Genomic DNA, 19,554 nt, shown 5'->3' on the forward strand with positions numbered 1-19,554 from the left:
CTCTTTTCCTCGGAATATGAATTGTTAATGTAGAAAGTTCATTTGGTGTGCCCTATTGTAAATTAATCCCCTCTTACAAAGACGCAGGATGTTCTTGTATAATATGGCAAATTAACACAAGGCTCAAGGCTCATAGAGATCTCGACTGGATGCCGTACTTTTTTCTTGTTTAAGTCGAGGATAGCATCCTAGCGTAATGTAACTGAATTACTGGAGAAAGATCGGCAGAATGTTTGGAAGCAGGTATTAAACAAAAACTATGAGTTAGCAGAAGAGTGCCTGAACACGTCTACTATATATGGTGCTATAAGAACAGCGGAGAGGTGGGGAAGATAGTGTAAAATAATAATATTTTTTTTTATTTACAAATGATAAATACCTTTTATACTGAGAGATAAATTTTTGTGATATATTAATATTAATAAAAAATAAATATTTTTTATATAAGTATTAAATGAGAGATAAAAGTGATTGAGCTTAGCTGCTTAGGTGACATGGCAATTGGCACACGCTGGAGTCCACGGGGTGCTAGGCATGGCCCCAATAACAAGGTCCACGATCATAGTTTCAGTCCAATCCAATCCATGTTTTGAAAAGTCTATTTTGGATTTGCGCAGATGAAAAACATATATTTTTTTAAATAATAATAAATATTTGGTCCATCAGTTTATTAGGCCAACCCAACAATTTCCACATGGCAGAATAGATTACTAGGAAAGTTGTGGGATCAAAAAGAAAGGCTCCTATGAGATATTATAGCAAAAAAACCGAAAAATTGAGAAAATCAAAAAATAAAAAACTGAAAAAACCGAACCGTGAAAAAAAAGCGATTAAAATTTTGAAAAAACCGACTGGTTCGATTCGGTTTTTAAGCCTGAAACTAAAAAAACCAAACCAAACCCAAATCGGAAAAAACGAGCCAAAACCGAGCCAAACCAGTTTGAACCGGTTTTCTAAAAAACCAAACCGAACCAAAACCGGTCGGTTTGAACTGGTTTCGGTTTTTTTTAAAAAAAAAATTCAATTTGATTATGTTTTTTTTTATAAAAACTAAACCGAATAAAAAATAACCACCCTTAAATTATACTATGTTTCGTCAAAGTATTCCAATAAGAAAGTTTGAAGTTACGAGCACTACATTCATATTTTGATAAAAATTTGATTCTTCTTGTATCAATTTTTAAGTTTATGTGTTGCTTTGTTAATAAAAAATAAATTTAAACCCTCATTTTATTTTTTATTTTATTTTATTATCATGAATTTTGAAAAAATCAAATATATTAATTTTTTTTAATAAAAAAATCGTGTTTCAATTTGAGAAAACGGGAGAACGAAGATGCATAAATGATTAGAACACTTTAGAGTTTAAAATAGTCTTAATGACAAACCAGTAATATTTCGAGTTAGAGTTATTAAATTTCTGATTTATTATGTAAAGTTAAATTAATTATGTATAAATAATAGGATATAAAATGTAAATTTTTTAAATATAGAAAAAAAAAACTAAATTTTACTTTTATATATATATATGACAGAAAAGTTGATTTGGGCACTAATTATACTTCCCTGGAAGGACTACTAACAAACGTTTTCCAGTGCCCCCTTTCTTATTAACTTATTAATACTGATGAGGAATTCCGGCGCCAACTTCTGCTGGATCTCTATCCATCACATGGGAAAGCGACCAATAAGAGAATCTATTTATTTTTTCTTACAATCTGTTAAGAAAGTCATTAAGTTCTGTATTTTTTAAAATTAGTTGGAAATTAATTTTAATGATCGAGTTTGAGATTTTGAGTTGTGATTTTGAAAGATAAATTAATTTAAGATATTTCTTTAAATTTGCTTGATTTTTATATATTTAAATTTGAGTTGTTTTTTTATATTATTAAATTAACCGAACTTAGTTAATTTAATAACCAGAGTATTGAATTTTTTTTTAGAAATCCTAGCATCACATGTATTTTTTTCTTCTTACACTTAGAAAAATGTGGCCCGGCTTGTGGCTTTGTGTCAACCACTAATATAGATTTACTCGAGCACATTTTTTGGGTCCCTTTTTTATATATAAACTTTTTTTTTTCATTTTCAGCCTTTAAGATTTGGTTTATTGTAATTGAACTTTCTAATTTGATTTGATATGGATTCCATGGTTTTATCACGATCTCATACCCTAGATCACGAGTTTTATATGTTAATCATGGTTAACTTAGATCAGTCTAATATACTATCATCTTAATATATATATATATATATATATATATATATATATATATATATATATATATATATATATATTAAAACATGACATTCAATATATCACAATTTAAATATTTTAAAATTGTTTCGGCCTGTATGTATCAAAATTTTCACTTCCTAACATCTTAATATTTTTTTAAGATTGGAAAAAAATATTCGACCCGTAGCGCGGATAAAAAAATCTATTTCAAACTATACATCATCACCAACAAAAATGCTGTGCACTTATATATAGTATATGCATTAACACTGATCGATTATAAAATTCAAGAGGCGTTTGATGAATAATTGTAGTTTTTGGTACTTAATTTAACCATTTTCCACTTTGCCTATTGCACGATATGAATTTGGTGAACCTATTAATGATTTGTTGATTTTCTTGCATGCAGAGTTTGGAGATAGCTATCAGCGCAATCAGGATATTATCCATTAATTTGACATAGTGGACGTCGTTTTCTTGCATCTATGATATTTTGATGGTTGATTTTATTGGTCAATGTAGCCTATGGAATAGACAATCCATAGTATTTATTTACTCATGAATTTTGTTTTGCAAAACCCACTTGTTTATGTTAAACCATTAATTATCGTGGTTGTTCAACGAGTTGATCCTTTAAAAATCTACCAACTTATTAAATTTGAGTTGATGGATTTGATTCAATCGAAGCTTAACCATGTAAGAAATTAAAAATCTTTGACTTTTTTTTTAATATTTTTATATTATAGTAAAAAAAAAAGAAGAGGGATAAACTTTTTTATTATTATTAATATATATAGTGGTTTATGCTAGCTTGCGTGTATCTCGACTAATTTTACGAACCTTGAAGTTAACGACCATATAAACTTTCAGTGGTCTTGAGAGAAGTCAAACTCGTGATAATTAAAAAACAAATTTTAAAATTTAACCAATTAAATTACACTTTTAAAGTTGAGAACACCTAATTTATGAATAGAAAATGATTCATAGATTGACTCTGTGACTTGTGTAGGTGGTCGAGATGGGACTAAAATCAGCCTTGACAACTATACGTTAAACATTGGTAGACCCACAGACAATAAAAATATATACATGGGAAGAAGAATGCATCGCTTTCATCTCGATGTTTAGACAGTTCTTCAATCTCTTAGGCACTTCATCAGGAGTTCACAGTAGATATAACATCCTTACCTAACACTCCCATGAAAGACCAATGATGTAATATAAAATATGCATATTGGGCTTGGAGTGAGGTGGTGAGAAAAGTTGAATCACCGCGCTGGGGGGGGGTTTCGTGAAGCAATGAAGACGTGTAGAAAATGGATTAGGAGGTGTAGGTTCACCTCTCAGCTAGACAAGGAGCCTAAATTGTCTAAGCAGTGAGGAGCGGAGAGAAAAAGAAGGATCAAAGAAAGGTCAGCAAATACACGGAATGATGAATTGTATACGTCTGATTAATTAAATTGAGATTTCTTGTTATAGATAGGCAATAAGATGTTGATGCAGCCATTTTGTCTTACTCGATGCATTTGCTTCTGGAAACTAGGATCATCTTGCTGGCAACCAACCTGAGAGTTTCCAGAAAGTGGACATTGTTGTAGCAAGAAGAAATAATTCGTGATAGGGGGTTTTTGCTTGATCTTGACCTCCCACCAAATTAATAATTGGTTGTTGAAATTAATCTCTTTTTTTAGGGATTTATTTACCAGAGATTCTCCATTTATATAAATTGAGAACAAAAATTAATTATCCTGTATATGTAGATAATGCTGGTTGAGGTTTTTTATGTTCTTTTCTATTATGTTTTGTCGTAAGATTAAATCTAAGTTATTCAAATTAAAATACAAGACATGATTTGGTGTTTAATAAAAACAAAAACAAGTGATTTTATATATGGTTTTGGACTTTAAACATTTACTTGGATCAACTAATTAATTAAATTATATATATATATATATATATATATATATATATATAAAATAATATGGTTTGGTGCCTCGTGTGTATAATCAATTCAGTACTTGAGTGAGTTTTTTTTTTGCTGCTCTATACAACTTTTCTCACCTACTTTATACTCCACACCATGGTTGGACGCTTGATACACCAAACATACTAACCCCTTCCCCCTCCCTCTCTATAAATCTTCTGCAAAAGGGTGGTGCAACTACAGACCGAACATTCAGAAATGTCCGGTTTAGGACATCCAAACATGTCACAAGGAGAAGGTTTTTTTCCCAGTGACAACCTGCCACTCTTTAACCATAACAACCGAATGGAGCTCCAACAATATCCTAGAAGATCCAAACCTTCTCTTTCTCCTACTCTTGGTGAGCTCCTAAAGCGTGTAGAAGATGCGCAAAGCGACACCTCCATTGACAGCACTCCTGTCCATCATCATCAAGCCCTTGAGCTAGGCTATGCCTGTAGCTCTATGCCACCATCGAGCCCCTTTGTTCTTTCTTTTAACAACTTAACATACAGTGTCAAAGTTGGCCAAAATATGCCGTTTCCAGTCTGTGGAAAGGAGGACTTGTCACATGGTTCTTCAGAGACAGCTAGCATGAAGGTTTTGTTGAATGATATATCAGGAGAAGCGAGAGAGGGGGAAATTATGGCTGTTCTTGGGGCTAGCGGGTCCGGAAAATCCACATTGATTGATGCACTTGCTGACCGAATTGCAAAGGAGAGCTTGAAAGGGTCTGTGACTTTGAATGGTGAGGTCTTGGAGTCAAGGCTATTGAAAGTGATATCTGCTTATGTGATGCAAGATGATCTTTTGTTTCCTATGCTTACTGTGGAAGAGACACTGATGTTCTCGGCCGATTTCAGGCTTCCCCGCTCCCTCTCCAGGTCAAAAAAGAAAGCAAGAGTTCAGGCCTTGATCGATCAGTTAGGCTTGCGTAATGCAGCCAATACTGTGATTGGAGATGAAGGACATAGAGGCGTGTCAGGAGGTGAAAGAAGAAGAGTTTCTATTGGAACTGACATTGTTCATGACCCGATTCTCTTGTTTCTTGACGAGCCAACTTCAGGGCTTGATTCAACTAGTGCTTTTATGGTTGTTAAGGTTTTGCAGCGCATCGCACGAAGCGGAAGCATTGTGATCATGTCCGTGCACCAACCAAGTTACAGAATCTTGACCGTACTTGACAGTTTGATCTTTCTTTCACATGGGCAAACAGTATATGGTGGCTCTCCAGGAGGTCTTCCAGAATTCTTTGGTCAGTTTGGACATCCAATTCCTGAGAACGAGAACCGAACTGAGTTTGCGCTGGATTTGATTCGTGAACTTGAAGAAGCTCCTGATGGAACCAAGACCCTAGTTGAATTCAACAAGTCATGGCAAACCAAGAAAAATCCCACGAACAGAACCTGCAATGTATCCAAGCTTTCACTCAAGGACGCAATAAGTGCCAGCATTTCGAGAGGGAAACTGGTCTCCGGTGCCCCAAATAATTCAAACTCGACATCTTCAGTTCCAACCTTTGCCAATCCACTCTGGGCTGAAATGATGGTTATAAGCAAAAGATCATTACTCAATGCAAAAAGAATGCCTGAATTGTTTGGAATTCGCCTTGGTGCTGTTCTTGTTACAGGTATAATCTTGGCTACCGTTTTTTATCATCTTGACAACTCTCCCAGAGGTGCGCAAGAGCGATTGGGCTTCTTTGCTTTCGCCATGTCCACTACTTACTACACCTGTGCAGAATCTATCCCTGCCTTTCTCCAAGAACGTTATATTTTCATGAGAGAAACCGCCTACAATGCTTATCGCCGCTCTTCATACGTTCTTGCTCACTCTCTAATCTCAATTCCCTCTCTGATCGTACTTTCTATTGCCTTTGCTGCAACAACATTCTGGGCTGTAGGACTTGATGGTGGGTTTTCTGGGTTCTGCTTCTACTTCTTCGCAATCTTGTCTGCATTTTGGGCTGGAAGTTCGTTTGTTACTTTTCTTTCAGGTGTTGTCTCTCATGTTATGCTGGGTTTCACCATTGTGGTTGCCATCTTGGCATACTTTCTTCTCTTCAGTGGATTCTTCATCTCTCGAGACCGAGTCCCATCGTACTGGATATGGTTTCACTATATATCTCTGGTGAAATATCCATACGAGGCAGCTCTGCAAAATGAATTTCATGATCCAACAAAATGTTTTGTTAGGGGTGTGCAAATGTTTGATACCACACCTCTTGCTGCGGTGCCATTGTCGTTGAAATTGAAGATGTTGAAGAGCATTAGCAGCACTTTGGGCATGAACATTACAGGCAACACTTGTGTAGTCACAGGAACAGATATTCTAAGGCAACAAGGGATAACACAAATAAGCAAATGGAATTGCTTGTGGGTCACTATTGCTTGGGGGTTTTTCTTCAGGATTCTTTTTTATTTTGCTTTGTTGTTGGGCAGCAAGAACAAGAGGAGGTGAATAGGATAAATTTTATGGGTCTTTAACAAGAATGGAGCTACCAAAGAACATGATGGTGAGGGATTCTCCTAGTTATTGATCACCGTAAAATTTATTGGTGGTTCTTGGCTTCTGCACCAAAAAAAATATTACCTTAAGGCAATCATACAGTTTTCTTGCTTTCTTCCCTCGTATACTTAGAAGGTTTATTTTGTATTTGCTCCTTAATTTACCATTCAGAAAAGTACCTTTCTTAAATTTCATGTTCAAATTTGATGTAATTCAACCAGTTTAGAACAAGGCTGGCCATGGAAGATTCAATAAAATTTGTAAAGATCATGCTACCACTGATTTCCGAAACATTATTAAGGACTTCGTACAATTACTAGGTCAAAGGATAAGGATTCTTCAAATAACTGGAAGGAAATTAATGGTTTTTCTTGTTCATATTGATATAATTTGCTAAAGCTATAGCAAAAAGTCAAAAGCATGACGCCTGCTGGAAATCTGTGCAAGTAAACAATGCAGGGATCATCAGAAGCATTGATCATCAGAAGCATTTGGATTCTGATGCTTTAGCAGCTTCAAGAATTTCTGCAGATGGGGAGGGGGATGGGGTCGGAGCACAGTTATTAAACCCTGCTAGCTCAGTAGGCCAACCCAAATCTTGAATTAGATTGGGTTTTAAAAAACAAATATTTAGGAATTGACTGAGTCAATCCGTTTAATTTGTGACTCAGGTCTTAACCAGCTGAGTCTAGCCATATTTCATTGCCATGGGTAACATAAGCTAGCTTAAATCAATGACATAAAGTTGCACAAAACATTATACAGTCCACGGCACACACCTAATTCGTCAAGCCATCACCAGGTTGGTTAGTGAACATTCAGGCTTTCGAGTAATTGCGGTGAAGATTGTATTTTATTTAAAAAGGAATTAGAATAATTTTTTTTTTTAAATTTATTTTTGATATTAATATATTAAAATAATATAAAAACATTAATTTAAAATTTAAAAAAATTAAAAATACAATTAAACTACAATATTAAATAAAAACTTGGTATCATGTAGCACCACGGGTTGCACATAGCAAAATCTAGAGAATCATGTTTTTATTGTGGTGTGCGGTAATATCAAACATGGAACTAAATCATTTCTCCTATTTCCATCAAAGTAATTAAATTTATTAATTAATTGAGATATTACTCAATTTTTAAATTTAAGTCAAGAAGAAATAAAAATATTATTTAATTAAGGTTCTTAATTTATCAAATTTATTTCTTATATGAAAGCTATTTTTCAGATCCTTTGTCATCATGCAATTAAAATCAGTCAAAGTTCAAAACTCATTTTTGGCACCACTTTGCATCTGCCATAAATTCCACTCCTCGCACTTTTGACTCCTCGCTCTCTTTACTTCGTTTTGCTGAAGGTACTCCACTCTCTCTCTCTCTCTTGCTCTGTGTTTGGTTGCAGCCTCCATTCTTTAATTTGAGTCTCCACTTGCATTACATGCTTCCAAACATACCTTTTTATTTGATTTTTCAAGTTTTGAACTCTCTTCTCTTTGTGAATTGGATGACAGGATAATTTGTAGAGACTTTAATGGCCGTGAGAAAACCTGGTTTAATTGCTCTATTTGATCTTGATGACACTCTCACTGCTCCAAGGAAGGTATTAATTAAAAAAAAAACATTGTCAGCGTAAAATAAGAATAAATATCAAATTAGTTCACCCATTGAAATTGACTTTTCTTCAATTCAAATTCCAGGCAGCCACCCCAAGTATGTTAGAGTTCATCAAGGAACTCCGAAAGGTATTAATTATATTTATTTTTAGCACTAAAAAAACGGGTTATTCTTTTTTTATGGAGTCTTTGCCCCTCGAACAGGGATGGAGAGTTAAAGAGTATTGGTAAATGCAGGTTGTTACTATAGGACTGGTGGGTGGATCTGATCTCTCTAAGATATCAGAGCAGCTTGGAAAGACAGGTTTGAGCTTACTAAGGTTTTAAAGCTATTTTTCTGGAGTTTAAGGGGAGTTAGTAATTGTTGTATTCTTGGCTCTGCAGTTATTAACGACTATGATTATGTATTTTCTGAAAATGGGCTTGTTGCTCACAAAGATGGGAAGCTTATCGGCACCCAGGTACAGTTTGAGATGGAGATTTGAAACACTTGAGCTCAGTATTAGATCTGTTTCTTTTTTCCTTAAAATACTAGCTGCCAGTTACTTGTTAACTTGTTTTTCTAAATTACTGTGTATAATTCTCCTTTTCCAGAGCTTGAAGTCATTTCTTGGAGATGAGAAGCTCAAGGTGAGATCTTTTGCCCATTATACAAGAATAATCTAAGATTGCTTGTCTAGAAATGGTGTTCTTTAATGATGAATCCATTTAAGTGGGGTTATGAAAGAGATGACTCGTAAAAGCATTAATGTTTGCAGATTACTTGTCTGAGACTACAACAAGAACAAGATCATCTAGGATAAATTGAATAGTGTAGGGAATAGTGTCTTTTCACTGAGGATGCTGACTTGCAGCGCCGAGACTCGCATCCCATTGAGATAATTAAAAAAAGGGATGTTCTGGCATAGTAATTATATCGATTTTTTTTCTAATAAATTTTTAATGAATCTGCAGGAATTTATAAACTTCACACTTCATTATATTGCTGACTTGGATATCCCCATAAAAAGGTGAGTGAATTCAGAGCTTGAAAGCCAATTTTTTTAAAAGCTCATCCAGCTGAATATTGCAAAGATGCTCAATAAGACCTTTCTGTTTTCCAATGACTTCTTTTTTATACAAGTTTTCCAATGATTTCTAAAGGGGAACATTTATAGAATTACGAAGTGGGATGCTTAATGTGTCACCAATTGGACGGAACTGCAGCCAAGAAGAAAGAGATGAATTTGAAAAGTATGACAAGGTAAGAAAAGACGTGGGTTAGAATTTGAACAAAAAAAAATTATTAGAAGCTATTGGGTTCATATTCTGGACTCTTTGTATAGTTGATGTTAATGCTGAAATACTGAACAAATTGAGTCCTCAGGTTCATAACATACGCCCAAAAATGTTATCTGTGCTGTGTGAAAAGTTCGCTCACCTTAACCTCACATTTTCAATAGGGGGACAGATAAGCTTTGATGTAAGTGCCATGTTAACTAGCTTATGATGATTCTTGAATGCAACAATCAGAAGGCGGGTTTGGAAGATTGGCATCATATTCATTATTCGTGCGAGATGCTTGTAACAGGTTTTCCCTCAAGGCTGGGACAAGACATACTGTTTGAGATACCTTGACGAGTTCAGTGAAATTCACTTCTTTGGTGACAAAACCTACAAGGTTATCCTCTTATTATATTTCTTGCTTTGTGTTTTTAATTAATGAAAATCAACAACACTTACATTATTTGTAGTCACTAATAATGTGTTTGTTTTCTTCAAAGTAACCTTCCTTTTGTTGGGACTTCATATTTTATAGATTATGTTGTGTTTCAAACATAACTTGTTAATGGGCATCATTCCTGCTACTGTAGGGCCCCCTAATTATGAATTGCTCATTGGATTTGTGGTGCTAATGTTAGTCATTTTGTCAAGAGAAACATCAACTGGGGGGAAATAAAGAATAACCAAATAATTGGTGTAAAGAGTCTGAGTTTCATTAACTAACGGATAATGTTTAGAGTTGCAACTGTGTGGACTTGCTGCTATTTTGTAAGCTAAAGGGCTAGTCTTGAGTTATTCTTGACTGATTATGACAATTTCTGAGGATTGTACTGGAAGAGTTGCATTGATTTGGAAAACAATGGATTTTCACTCTTTGTATCTAGTTATATCCTCAAAGCAGTAGATATTCGTGATTTCCCACAGAATATACTTCTCTATTTGTACTGGAAGAGTTGCATTGATTTGGAAAACAATGGATTTTCACTCTTTGTATCTAGTTATATCCTCAAAGCAGAAGATATTCGTGATTTCCCACAGAATATACTTGTTTTCTATAATTTAAACTAACCTTAGAAAATTCAGGCTTGGTCCACACTCCTGCATATATCTTGTGTTACTTTCACTGTTTCAGTGGCATTCTAATGTCCATATGCAATTGGAGATGTGATTCTAATTGTAGCATTCTATAATTCTTCTTTATCATTGAATTCCTGGATTTATTGGATTTTTTATTTGAACAGGGGGGAAACGATCATGAGATATATGAATCAGAACGAACGGTGGGTCATACAGGTCAGAAAAAGATTTCATCTCCAACCTATTTACTGGCATCTCAAGGTTTCATATTCAATATGATATGCATCAGAATAAATAAAATCAAAACAGCTTAAGATATAAGTTAATTCAACTAGTTATATTTTTTTTTCACATGGGAGAGTAGGGAATTAAAGATTGGTCTCTAAAGTTGGACTTCACCTATAACATTGTGAAGTTTGTGGGTGGTTATCCTGAACGCTTCAGCTGTCATTACTGCATTCAAACAATAACATTTAGCTGCATATTTTTGTCTTATACAAAGTCACTATGATACATGCAAATGCCATGTGAAGCAAAAAACTCATTCCAGATGCAATTAATCTAAATGGATGGTCTTATTTCCCATTTTTATTAAAGTATGCTTAAACGTTAATGCAGCTGTATTTAATGGTTTCGATTTATGGCTATTTTATCTGCAGTTACCAGCCCTGATGATACAGTGGAGCAGTGTAAAGCCCTCTTCTTTGCCTGAGCTCATGGCAATTATTTTGTTTCAACTCTGTGTTACATTTGTATGTTATCCATGAGAATAAGCGCAAAATATAAATTCCCAATTGAATGTATTATTTTATGAACAATGAAGACGTGATGGAGAGATATCCATTTATCACATGTAATTTCTTAACCTCGACTCCTATTTATATGCATTTATGAGAATGGGAATTTTACCAGCACCAGCAGTAAGCTTGGAGACTGAAATGCCTTCGTGTATGCTCTTTTTCCTCGTTTATCTTCTTGTGTTGTTGCCTGAGCAAACCTAAAGCAATCTTTATGGAAATCGTAATTTATTTTTTAAGCGTGGAAAAATTAGTTTCTTATCTAAATTATATATATTTTTCAATGAGATGCAGGTAAATAAATTTGAATTTTATTTGTAGCTTAAACCGAAATACTATGATTATTTTTTCTTCCATCTTCTGTAGCTGCAATGATCAACTGTGTGCTTTTCAAAGTGGTATATGGTGCATAATGTTGATTTTACCACACATAAAAAATAGTTTTTGTATCAATTAAACTTAAAAAAACTGAACTGAATTAAAATTAATAATCGAGTCAAACTAAAAAAAACCTAAGGCAAATCAAATCAAACCCATTAAAAATTACAAAAACAAAACAAAAAAATAAAACAATAGAGTTTTTGTTTGTTAGTATAAAATAACCGAACCGAAACTAAACGGTTGGATTTTGGTTTTTATTCTAAAATAACTAAACTAAACTGAAATCGGTCAGTTTGAACCGGTTTTAGTTTTAAAAAAAATTAATTTAGTTTGGTTTTTTTTTGGGATAAAAACCAAACTTAATAAAAAATAATCACTTTTAGTTATTGGATCTAATCCCAATGCATATTAATTTTGGGGTCAATTGTTTCTGATTATTTTTATCAAATGATTTTGCACAAATCAGCTCCTTCTGTTCTCAAATTACGAAGCTGCTATTTCCAGGTGGCTCCATACAAAAGAATTCGTAGAGTTGCATTTATTGCTGCAATACCCAAGAATCCGTCTGGCAAGATTCTCCGAAAGGATCTTATGAAGCTCGCAACCTCCAAGCTATGAATGCTTCAGGCTTATGCAAGATCATAATAAGTACAGGCTTCTGCAAGATCATAATAAGTAGAGCAGGCGTGCATGGTCAACTACAATGTTCATGTTTATATAGCTAATAAAACTTCTCAATAATTTATTTTATTAAGAATTATGATCCGTTCTTTTTTCTTGTTTTGATGACGCAACATTACAGTGCGTATAAATACTAGGGTTCTTTCTATAAAAAAAATGTAATTCAATAATCTGAATGAAAAATAACACATCAGATTTATATTTTTTGAGAAAACTATATCGTGGCTTAAGATTTAAAGCTGTTGAAGGGTCTTGCACGAGAACTACAAAGCGAAGAAAGACAAAATTAGAAAGGACTTTAAAACCAGAACATGGCCTTCTCTGAAATTTTGCTGCAGTCTCGAGTCACTTGCAGGAGAACTCCTGGAAACTTCGGAAAGGCCATCCATCTCAGAATTCTAGGCTCCTGAAAGAGACAAGGAATTTTAGGCTCGTCAGGAATTTACTTGGGTCGATATCAAACAGCCAAAATAGTAATCCCCTGAGGCCAAAAACCGTCGGCTTGCAGAGCACAAGGCAAAAGGAAGGCAGCCACCATATTTGAGTTTGCACGTCTAGCTAATAAACTGTGATATTCAAGAAAGACGCCTCGCTAGGAACTTCTAGTCATCTTCTTCACCTTTTTTAAACTCATGTAAGACAGCTTCGTCATCAATACATTGACTTCCTATTTAGCTTCAATGTCCCATTTTCTCTAACCAAAAAGAATTCGCATCACATAGCACAAATTAGTCAAAATTAACAAGGAATTTGTAACTTGTGGTTGTTTCAGGAGTCTACAAGGGTATTGGATTTGTTATATGTAAGCTGTTGGATTCTGATGGCATTTCAGTGGTGCCCACATCTAGAGATTAGCAGAGGGGACTTGGTAGTTGGGAACCATGGCTTTGGTTTTGTTATACCCGTAGACTTCTCAAGGAGGGCTAAGACTGGCAAGGTATTTCAGTTCAAAACATTCCTTCTTCGCTGGTTTGGAGCTTTCTTCCTGTTGGTGCTTGACGGTGCAAATCAACTATGGGAAGTAATGACTCAAACAGGAGTTAGCTGAAGAACGCCTGAAATAAACTATTGTGGAGCCAAGAGGATGGATTGGTGGAAGCCCTCGTTCACTCCCACAGATTATGTGATTCTCCATGACTCATCAATGTTTCCTCCACTTCAGAGAAAGTTAATGGTAAAACCTCCGTTTAATTGCTGACATCTCAGAAAGGAACTGGTTCAAGTTTGATACTGGTAGCTAGTTTGGCTGGTTAAAAAGTCTGCTGTATGCCGAAAGTAGATCTTACTTGAAATATTACCAGTTTGATTTAACCTAAGTAAACCTTAAGGTCTAGAATAGGTAGCGAGCACTGAGTAGAAATGAAGACCTAATTGGCACTTTATTTCACCTCAGAAATTGAAAATCCCCTGAACACACACAAGATTGGTTCATGTAGCAGGTCTCAAAGAGAATAAACTTCCCAGAAATTGTTTAGCATACTTGCTCATTATCTTGTTCCAGAGAATAAAGTTCCCAAATGAATGGGTCAAAGAAGAGCTGAACGATCCTGAGAACCTTGCCGAATGGAGAGTGGGTGATGAGAGCGAGTTTCTAGAGGATTTTAAAAGAGGGTTCTTGAGAAAGCTCTCCCGCTCATTTATCTGCATACAGAGTAAGAATGTTAAGAAACAACTGGACTAGAAATACACAAATCTCCGCTTTGGGAAACAGACATCAACTTCCATTCTGACATGGTATCCGTTGAAGAATTGAAGAAAGTGCTAAAAGCTCAGTAAGGTTGGAGCTCCTGCCATTTGTAAAGCCATGTAGTCTCTTGTTTTTAATTTGTTCAGGAGGAATAGCCACCTTCTTTGTTGGATTTGATGATCAATTTACGCATCCAGTTCTGCTAGTGCTCAAGCATCTCTGTGCCGTCCAGCTCTGTGATAATTCTTCAAACATTTACTGTTCCAAATGTTGCCAATCGTACCCACATGAATGGAGCTTACAAGAAAAACACGGTTGGTTGCTAAGAAGTTTCCTTTCAAATAAAAACAGACTTGTTAGTACTCAGGAATTACTTCATACCATGTGAACCTTCCTTCCTAATAATAGAACAGAGAGGTTCTGATAACGACTGCCAGTTCATGTTCTTGACACTTGCAAATTACTTCAGGGGTCCACGGGGTATCAGTTGTAGTCGGTTGTATTTTGAAATATATTTTTTTAAAATGTAATAAAAAATTATTTTTAAATAAAGAATCCAACCTCGGGTTTGGCTGGTTACGTAAAACCACCTAAATAGCTTATATGTAATAACGTGTTTTGTTTTTTATTTGAAAAGAAATTAGAATAATATTTTTTTTAATTTATTTTTAATATTAGTATATTAAAATGATATAAAAACATTAATTTGAAGTTAAAAAAATTAATTTTTTTAAAATATAATTGAACCACAAAAAGCTTGGTATCACATAGCACCGCGGTTTGCACAACAGTAAAATCATCGTCTTTTCATTGTGGTGTGCGGTAATATCGAACATAGAACTAAATCATTTCTCCTTCATTTCACCGAAGTAATTAAATTTATTAATTAATCCACATATTATTTAATTAAAATTATTAATTTATCAAATTTATGAAAGCTATTTTCAGATCCTTTGTCATCATGCAATTAAAATCAGTCAAAACTCATTCTTGGCACAACTTCGCATCTGTCATCAGCTTTGGTAAAATCCTCCTCTCAAAAACCAAGTATCAATTCGAATGCGTGCATGTTACCTAAAGAGATTGCTTCTGGCCCAAACTAGAACACGTGGGCTTTGACTAACACTTCTCCCAGCCCAACTAATCTCCACCCATTCACAGATCCACGTGAACGGTCATAATTAAACAGAAAATAATCTACAGATCTTCATCTAAGCCTCTTCATTCCAAACCTGCCCCTGGACAATAAATTTAATTCCCAAATTCCTCCAGTTGAGATCTGCAATAAATTCCACTCCTCGCACTTTTGACCCCTCACTCTCTTTACTTCGTTTTGTTGAAGGTCCTCCACTCTCTCTCTCTCTCTCTCTGTGTTTGGTTGCAGCCTCCATTCTTTAATCTGAGTCTCCACTTGCATTACATGCTGCCAAACATACCTTTTAACTTGATTTTTCGAGTTTTGAAATTTCTTCTCTTCGTGAATTGGATGACAGGATAATTTGTAGAGACTGTAATGGCCGTGAGAAAACCTGGTTTAATTGCTCTATTTGATGTTGATGGCACTCTCACTGCTCCAAGGAAGGTATTAATTTATTACAAAAACAACATTGTCAGCGTCAAATAAGAATAAATATCAAATTACTTCACCCATTGAAATTGACTTTTCTTCAATTCAAATTCCAGGAAGCCACCCCTAGTATGATAGAGTTCGTCAAGGAACTCCGAAAGGTATTAATTATATTTATTTTTAGCACTAAAAAAACGGGCTATTCTTTTTTTATGGAGTCTTTGGCCCTCGTACAGGGATGGAGAGTTAAAGAGTATTGGTAAATGCAGGTTGTTACTATAGGAGTGGTGGGTGGATCTGATCTCTCTAAGATATCAGAACAGCTTGGAAAGACAGGTTTGAGCTTACTAAGGTTTTAATGCTATTTTTCCGGAGTTAAAGGGGAGTTAGTAATTGTTGTATTCTTGGCTCTGCAGTTATTAACGACTATGATTATGTATTTTCTGAAAATGGGCTTGTTGCTCACAAAGATGGGAAGCTTATCGGCACCCAGGTACAGTTTGAGATGGAGATTTGAAACACTTGAGCTCAGTATTAGATCTGTTTCTTTTTTCCTTAAAATACTAGCTGCCAGTTGCTTGTTAACATGTTTCTCTAAATTACTGTGTATAATTCTCCTTTTCCAGAGCTTGAAGTCATTTCTTGGAGACGAGAAGCTCAAGGTGAGATCTTTTGCTCATTATACAAGAATACTCTACGATTGCTTGTCTAGAAATGGTGTTGTTTAATAATGAATCCTTTTAAGTGGGGTTCTGAAAGAGATGACTCGTACAAGCATTAATGTTTGTAGACTGCTTGTCTGAGACTACAACAAGAACAAGATCATCTAGGATAAATTGAATAGTGTAGGGAATAGTGTCTTTTCACTGAGGATGCTGACTTGCAGCGCCGAGACTCGCATCCCATTGAGATAATTAAAAAAAGGGATGTTCTGGCATAGTAATTATATCGATTTTTTTTCTAATAAATTTTTAATGAATCTGCAGGAATTTATAAACTTCACACTTCATTATATTGCTGACTTGGATATCCCCATAAAAAGGTGAGTGAATTCAGAGCTTGAAAGCCAATTTTTTTAAAAGCTCATCCAGCTGAATATTGCAAAGATGCTCAATAAGACCTTTTTGTTTTCCAATGACTTTATTTTTATACAAGTTTTCCAATGATTTCTAAAGGGGAACATTTATAGAATTCCGAAGTGGGATGCTTAATGTATCACCAATTGGACGGAACTGCAGCCAAGAAGAAAGAGATGAATTTGAAAAGTATGACAAGGTAAGAAAAGGCCTGGGTTAGAATTTGAACAAAACAAATATTATTGGAAGCTATTGGGTTCATATTCTGGACTCTTTGTATAGTTGATGTTAATGCTGAAATACTAAACAAATTGAGTCCTCAGGTTCAAAACATTCGCCCAAAAATGGTATCTGTGCTGCGTGAAAAGTTCGCTCACCTTAACCTCACATTTTCAATAGGGGGACAGATAAGCTTTGATGTAAGTGCCATGTTAACTAGCTTATGATGATTCTTGAATGCAACAATCAGAAGGCGGGTTTGGAAGATTGGCATCATATTCATTATTCGTGCGAGATGCTTGTAACAGGTTTTCCCTCAAGGCTGGGACAAGACATACTGTTTGAGATACCTTGACGAGTTCAGTGAAATTCACTTCTTTGGTGACAAAACCTACAAGGTTATCCTCTTATTATATTTCTTGCTTTGTGTTTTTAATTAATGAAAATCAACAACACTTACATTATTTGTAGTCACTAATAATGTGTTTGTTTTCTTCAAAGTAACCTTCCTTTTGTTGGGACTTCATATTTTATAGATTATGTTGTGTTTCAAACATAACTTGTTAATGGGCATCATTCCTGCTACTGTAGGGCCCCCTAATTATGAATTGCTCATTGGATTTGTGGTGCTAATGTTAGTCATTTTGTCAAGAGAAACATCAACTGGGGGGAAATAAAGAATAACCAAATAATTGGTGTAAAGAGTCTGAGTTTCATTAACTAACGGATAATGTTTAGAGTTGCAACTGTGTGGACTTGCTGCTATTTTGTAAGCTAAAGGGCTAGTCTTGAGTTATTCTTGACTGATTATGACAATTTCTGAGGATTGTACTGGAAGAGTTGCATTGATTTGGAAAACAATGGATTTTCACTCTTTGTATCTAGTTATATCCTCAAAGCAGAAGATATTCGTGATTTCCCACAGAATATACTTGTTCTCTATAATTTAAACTAACCTTAGAAAATTCAGGATTGGTCCACACTCCTGCATATATCTTGTGTTGCTTTCACTGTTTCAGTGGCATTCTAATGTCCATATGCAATTGGAGATGTGATTCTAATTGTAGCATTCTATAATTCTTCTTTATCATTGAATTCCTGGATTTATTGGATTTTTTATTTGAGCAGGGGGGAAACGATCATGAGATATATGAATCAGAACGAACTGTGGGTCATACAGGTCAGAAAAAGATTTCATCTCCAACCTATTTGCTGGCATCTCAAGGTTTCATATTCAATATGATATGCATCAGAATAAATAAAATCAAAACAGCTTAAGATATAAGTTAATTCAACTAGTTATATTTTTTTTTCACGTGGGAGAGTAGGGAATTAAAGATTGGTCTCTAAAGTTGGACTTCACCTATAACATTGTGAAGTTTGTGGGTGGTTATCCTGAACGCTTCAGCTGTCATTACTGCATTCAAACAATAACATTTAGCTGCATATTTTTGTCTTATACAAAGTCACTATGATACATGCAAATGCCATGTGAATCAAAAAACTCATTCCAGATGCAATTTATCTAAATGGATGGTCTTATTTCCCATTTTTATTAAAGTATGCTTAAACGTTAATGTAGCTGTATTGAATGGTTTCGATTTATGGCTATTTTATCTGCAGTTACCAGCCCTGATGATACAGTGGAGCAGTGTAAAGCCCTCTTCTTTGCCTGAGCTCATGGCAATTATTTTGTTTCAACTCTGTGTTACATTTGTATTTTATCCATGAGAATAAGCGCAAAATATAAATTCCCAATTGAATGTATTATTTTATGAACAATGAAGACGTGATGGAGAGATATCCATTTATCACATGTAATTTCTTAACCTCGACTCCTATTTATATGCATTTATGAGAATGGGAATTTTACCAGCACCAGCAGTAAGCTTGGAGACTGAAATGCGTTCGTGTGTGCTCTTTTTCCTCGTTTATCGTCTTGTGTTGTTGCCTAAGCAAACCTAAAGTAATCATTATGAAATCGTAATTTATTTTTTAAGCCTGGAAAAATTAGTTTCTTATCTAAATTGGATATATTTTTCATTTATTTTTCTATGAGATGAAGGTAAATAAATTTGAATTTTATTTGTAACTTAAACCGAATTACTATGATTTTTTTTCTTTCCATCTTCTGTAGCTGCAATGATCAACTGTGCTTTTCAAAGTGGTATCTGGTGCATAATGTTGATTTTACCAAACATATATGGGGTATATTTAGTAGTGCTTTTTAAAATATTTTTATATATATAAAAAAACATTAATTCTATTTTTTTGTAAAAAAAAAAAAAGATTTGTGATACAGAAAATCATCCAAGAAAAATTGGAATTTTTTTAAAAAGTATCACACTTAAAGCCAAAAAAATATTTAAAAATAGCATTATTTTAAGAAGTGACTTTAGCATAGACGCAAGTGGAATTAGTTATTTTAACAAAAACATGATTGAAAACAGGGACTTTGATAAAATAAAATAAAAAAA

At 34.5% G+C, this 19,554-nt stretch overlaps 3 protein-coding genes and 1 long non-coding RNA gene across 4 annotated transcripts; 3 read left to right on the forward strand and 1 right to left on the reverse strand.

The window, feature by feature from the left end:
- The first annotated feature begins 4,342 nt into the window (after positions 1-4,342).
- On the forward strand, positions 4,343-7,001 carry LOC7496947 (ABC transporter G family member 20). Its single transcript, XM_002320076.4, has one exon. The coding sequence runs from the start codon at positions 4,422-4,424 to the stop codon at positions 6,660-6,662; it is 2,241 nt and encodes a 746-aa protein (XP_002320112.2). The 5' UTR covers positions 4,343-4,421; the 3' UTR covers positions 6,663-7,001.
- Positions 7,002-7,957: 956 nt separating this feature from the next.
- Positions 7,958-11,580, forward strand: LOC7496948 (phosphomannomutase). The gene is made up of 12 exons (XM_024585458.2): positions 7,958-8,074; positions 8,228-8,316; positions 8,414-8,458; positions 8,567-8,633; positions 8,714-8,790; positions 8,924-8,959; positions 9,284-9,339; positions 9,473-9,572; positions 9,696-9,791; positions 9,900-9,989; positions 10,834-10,885; positions 11,329-11,580. Exons 2-12 carry the CDS (start codon positions 8,248-8,250, stop codon positions 11,379-11,381), a joined length of 741 nt encoding a protein of 246 aa, XP_024441226.1. The 5' UTR covers positions 7,958-8,074; positions 8,228-8,247; the 3' UTR covers positions 11,382-11,580.
- LOC127904268 (uncharacterized) lies at positions 11,454-19,279 on the reverse strand. The gene is made up of 2 exons (XR_008057272.1): positions 19,039-19,279; positions 11,454-11,666 (listed from the first exon to the last, which is right to left on the reverse strand). It is a non-coding gene; the product is annotated as an uncharacterized LOC127904268 (long non-coding RNA).
- LOC18105217 (phosphomannomutase) lies at positions 15,473-18,952 on the forward strand. Its single transcript, XM_052446968.1, has 12 exons — positions 15,473-15,557; positions 15,709-15,797; positions 15,899-15,943; positions 16,052-16,118; positions 16,199-16,275; positions 16,409-16,444; positions 16,769-16,824; positions 16,958-17,057; positions 17,182-17,277; positions 17,386-17,475; positions 18,206-18,257; positions 18,701-18,952. Exons 2-12 carry the CDS (start codon positions 15,729-15,731, stop codon positions 18,751-18,753), a joined length of 741 nt encoding a protein of 246 aa, XP_052302928.1. The 5' UTR covers positions 15,473-15,557; positions 15,709-15,728; the 3' UTR covers positions 18,754-18,952.
- Positions 19,280-19,554: the final 275 nt, after the last annotated feature.

Source organism: Populus trichocarpa, chromosome 14 (genome assembly GCF_000002775.5).
Source record: "Populus trichocarpa isolate Nisqually-1 chromosome 14, P.trichocarpa_v4.1, whole genome shotgun sequence".
In the NCBI taxonomy this organism is placed as follows: Eukaryota; Viridiplantae; Streptophyta; class Magnoliopsida; order Malpighiales; family Salicaceae; genus Populus; species Populus trichocarpa.

Excerpts from the sequence above, each read along its gene's own strand:
- LOC7496947 (XM_002320076.4), top strand. The coding sequence starts at position 4,422 with ATGTCCGGTTTAGGACATCCAAACATGTCACAAGGAGAAGGTTTTTTT.
- LOC7496948 (XM_024585458.2), top strand. The coding sequence starts at position 8,248 with ATGGCCGTGAGAAAACCTGGTTTAATTGCTCTATTTGATCTTGATGAC. Across the intron at positions 9,792-9,899 it reads GGGGACAGATAAGCTTTGAT|GTTTTCCCTCAAGGCTGGGA; the intron begins GTAAGTGCCATG and ends TGCTTGTAACAG. Across the intron at positions 10,886-11,328 it reads ACGAACGGTGGGTCATACAG|TTACCAGCCCTGATGATACA; the intron begins GTCAGAAAAAGA and ends TTTTATCTGCAG.
- LOC18105217 (XM_052446968.1), top strand. The coding sequence starts at position 15,729 with ATGGCCGTGAGAAAACCTGGTTTAATTGCTCTATTTGATGTTGATGGC. Across the intron at positions 15,798-15,898 it reads CTCTCACTGCTCCAAGGAAG|GAAGCCACCCCTAGTATGAT; the intron begins GTATTAATTTAT and ends TTCAAATTCCAG. Across the intron at positions 16,276-16,408 it reads GGAAGCTTATCGGCACCCAG|AGCTTGAAGTCATTTCTTGG; the intron begins GTACAGTTTGAG and ends CTCCTTTTCCAG.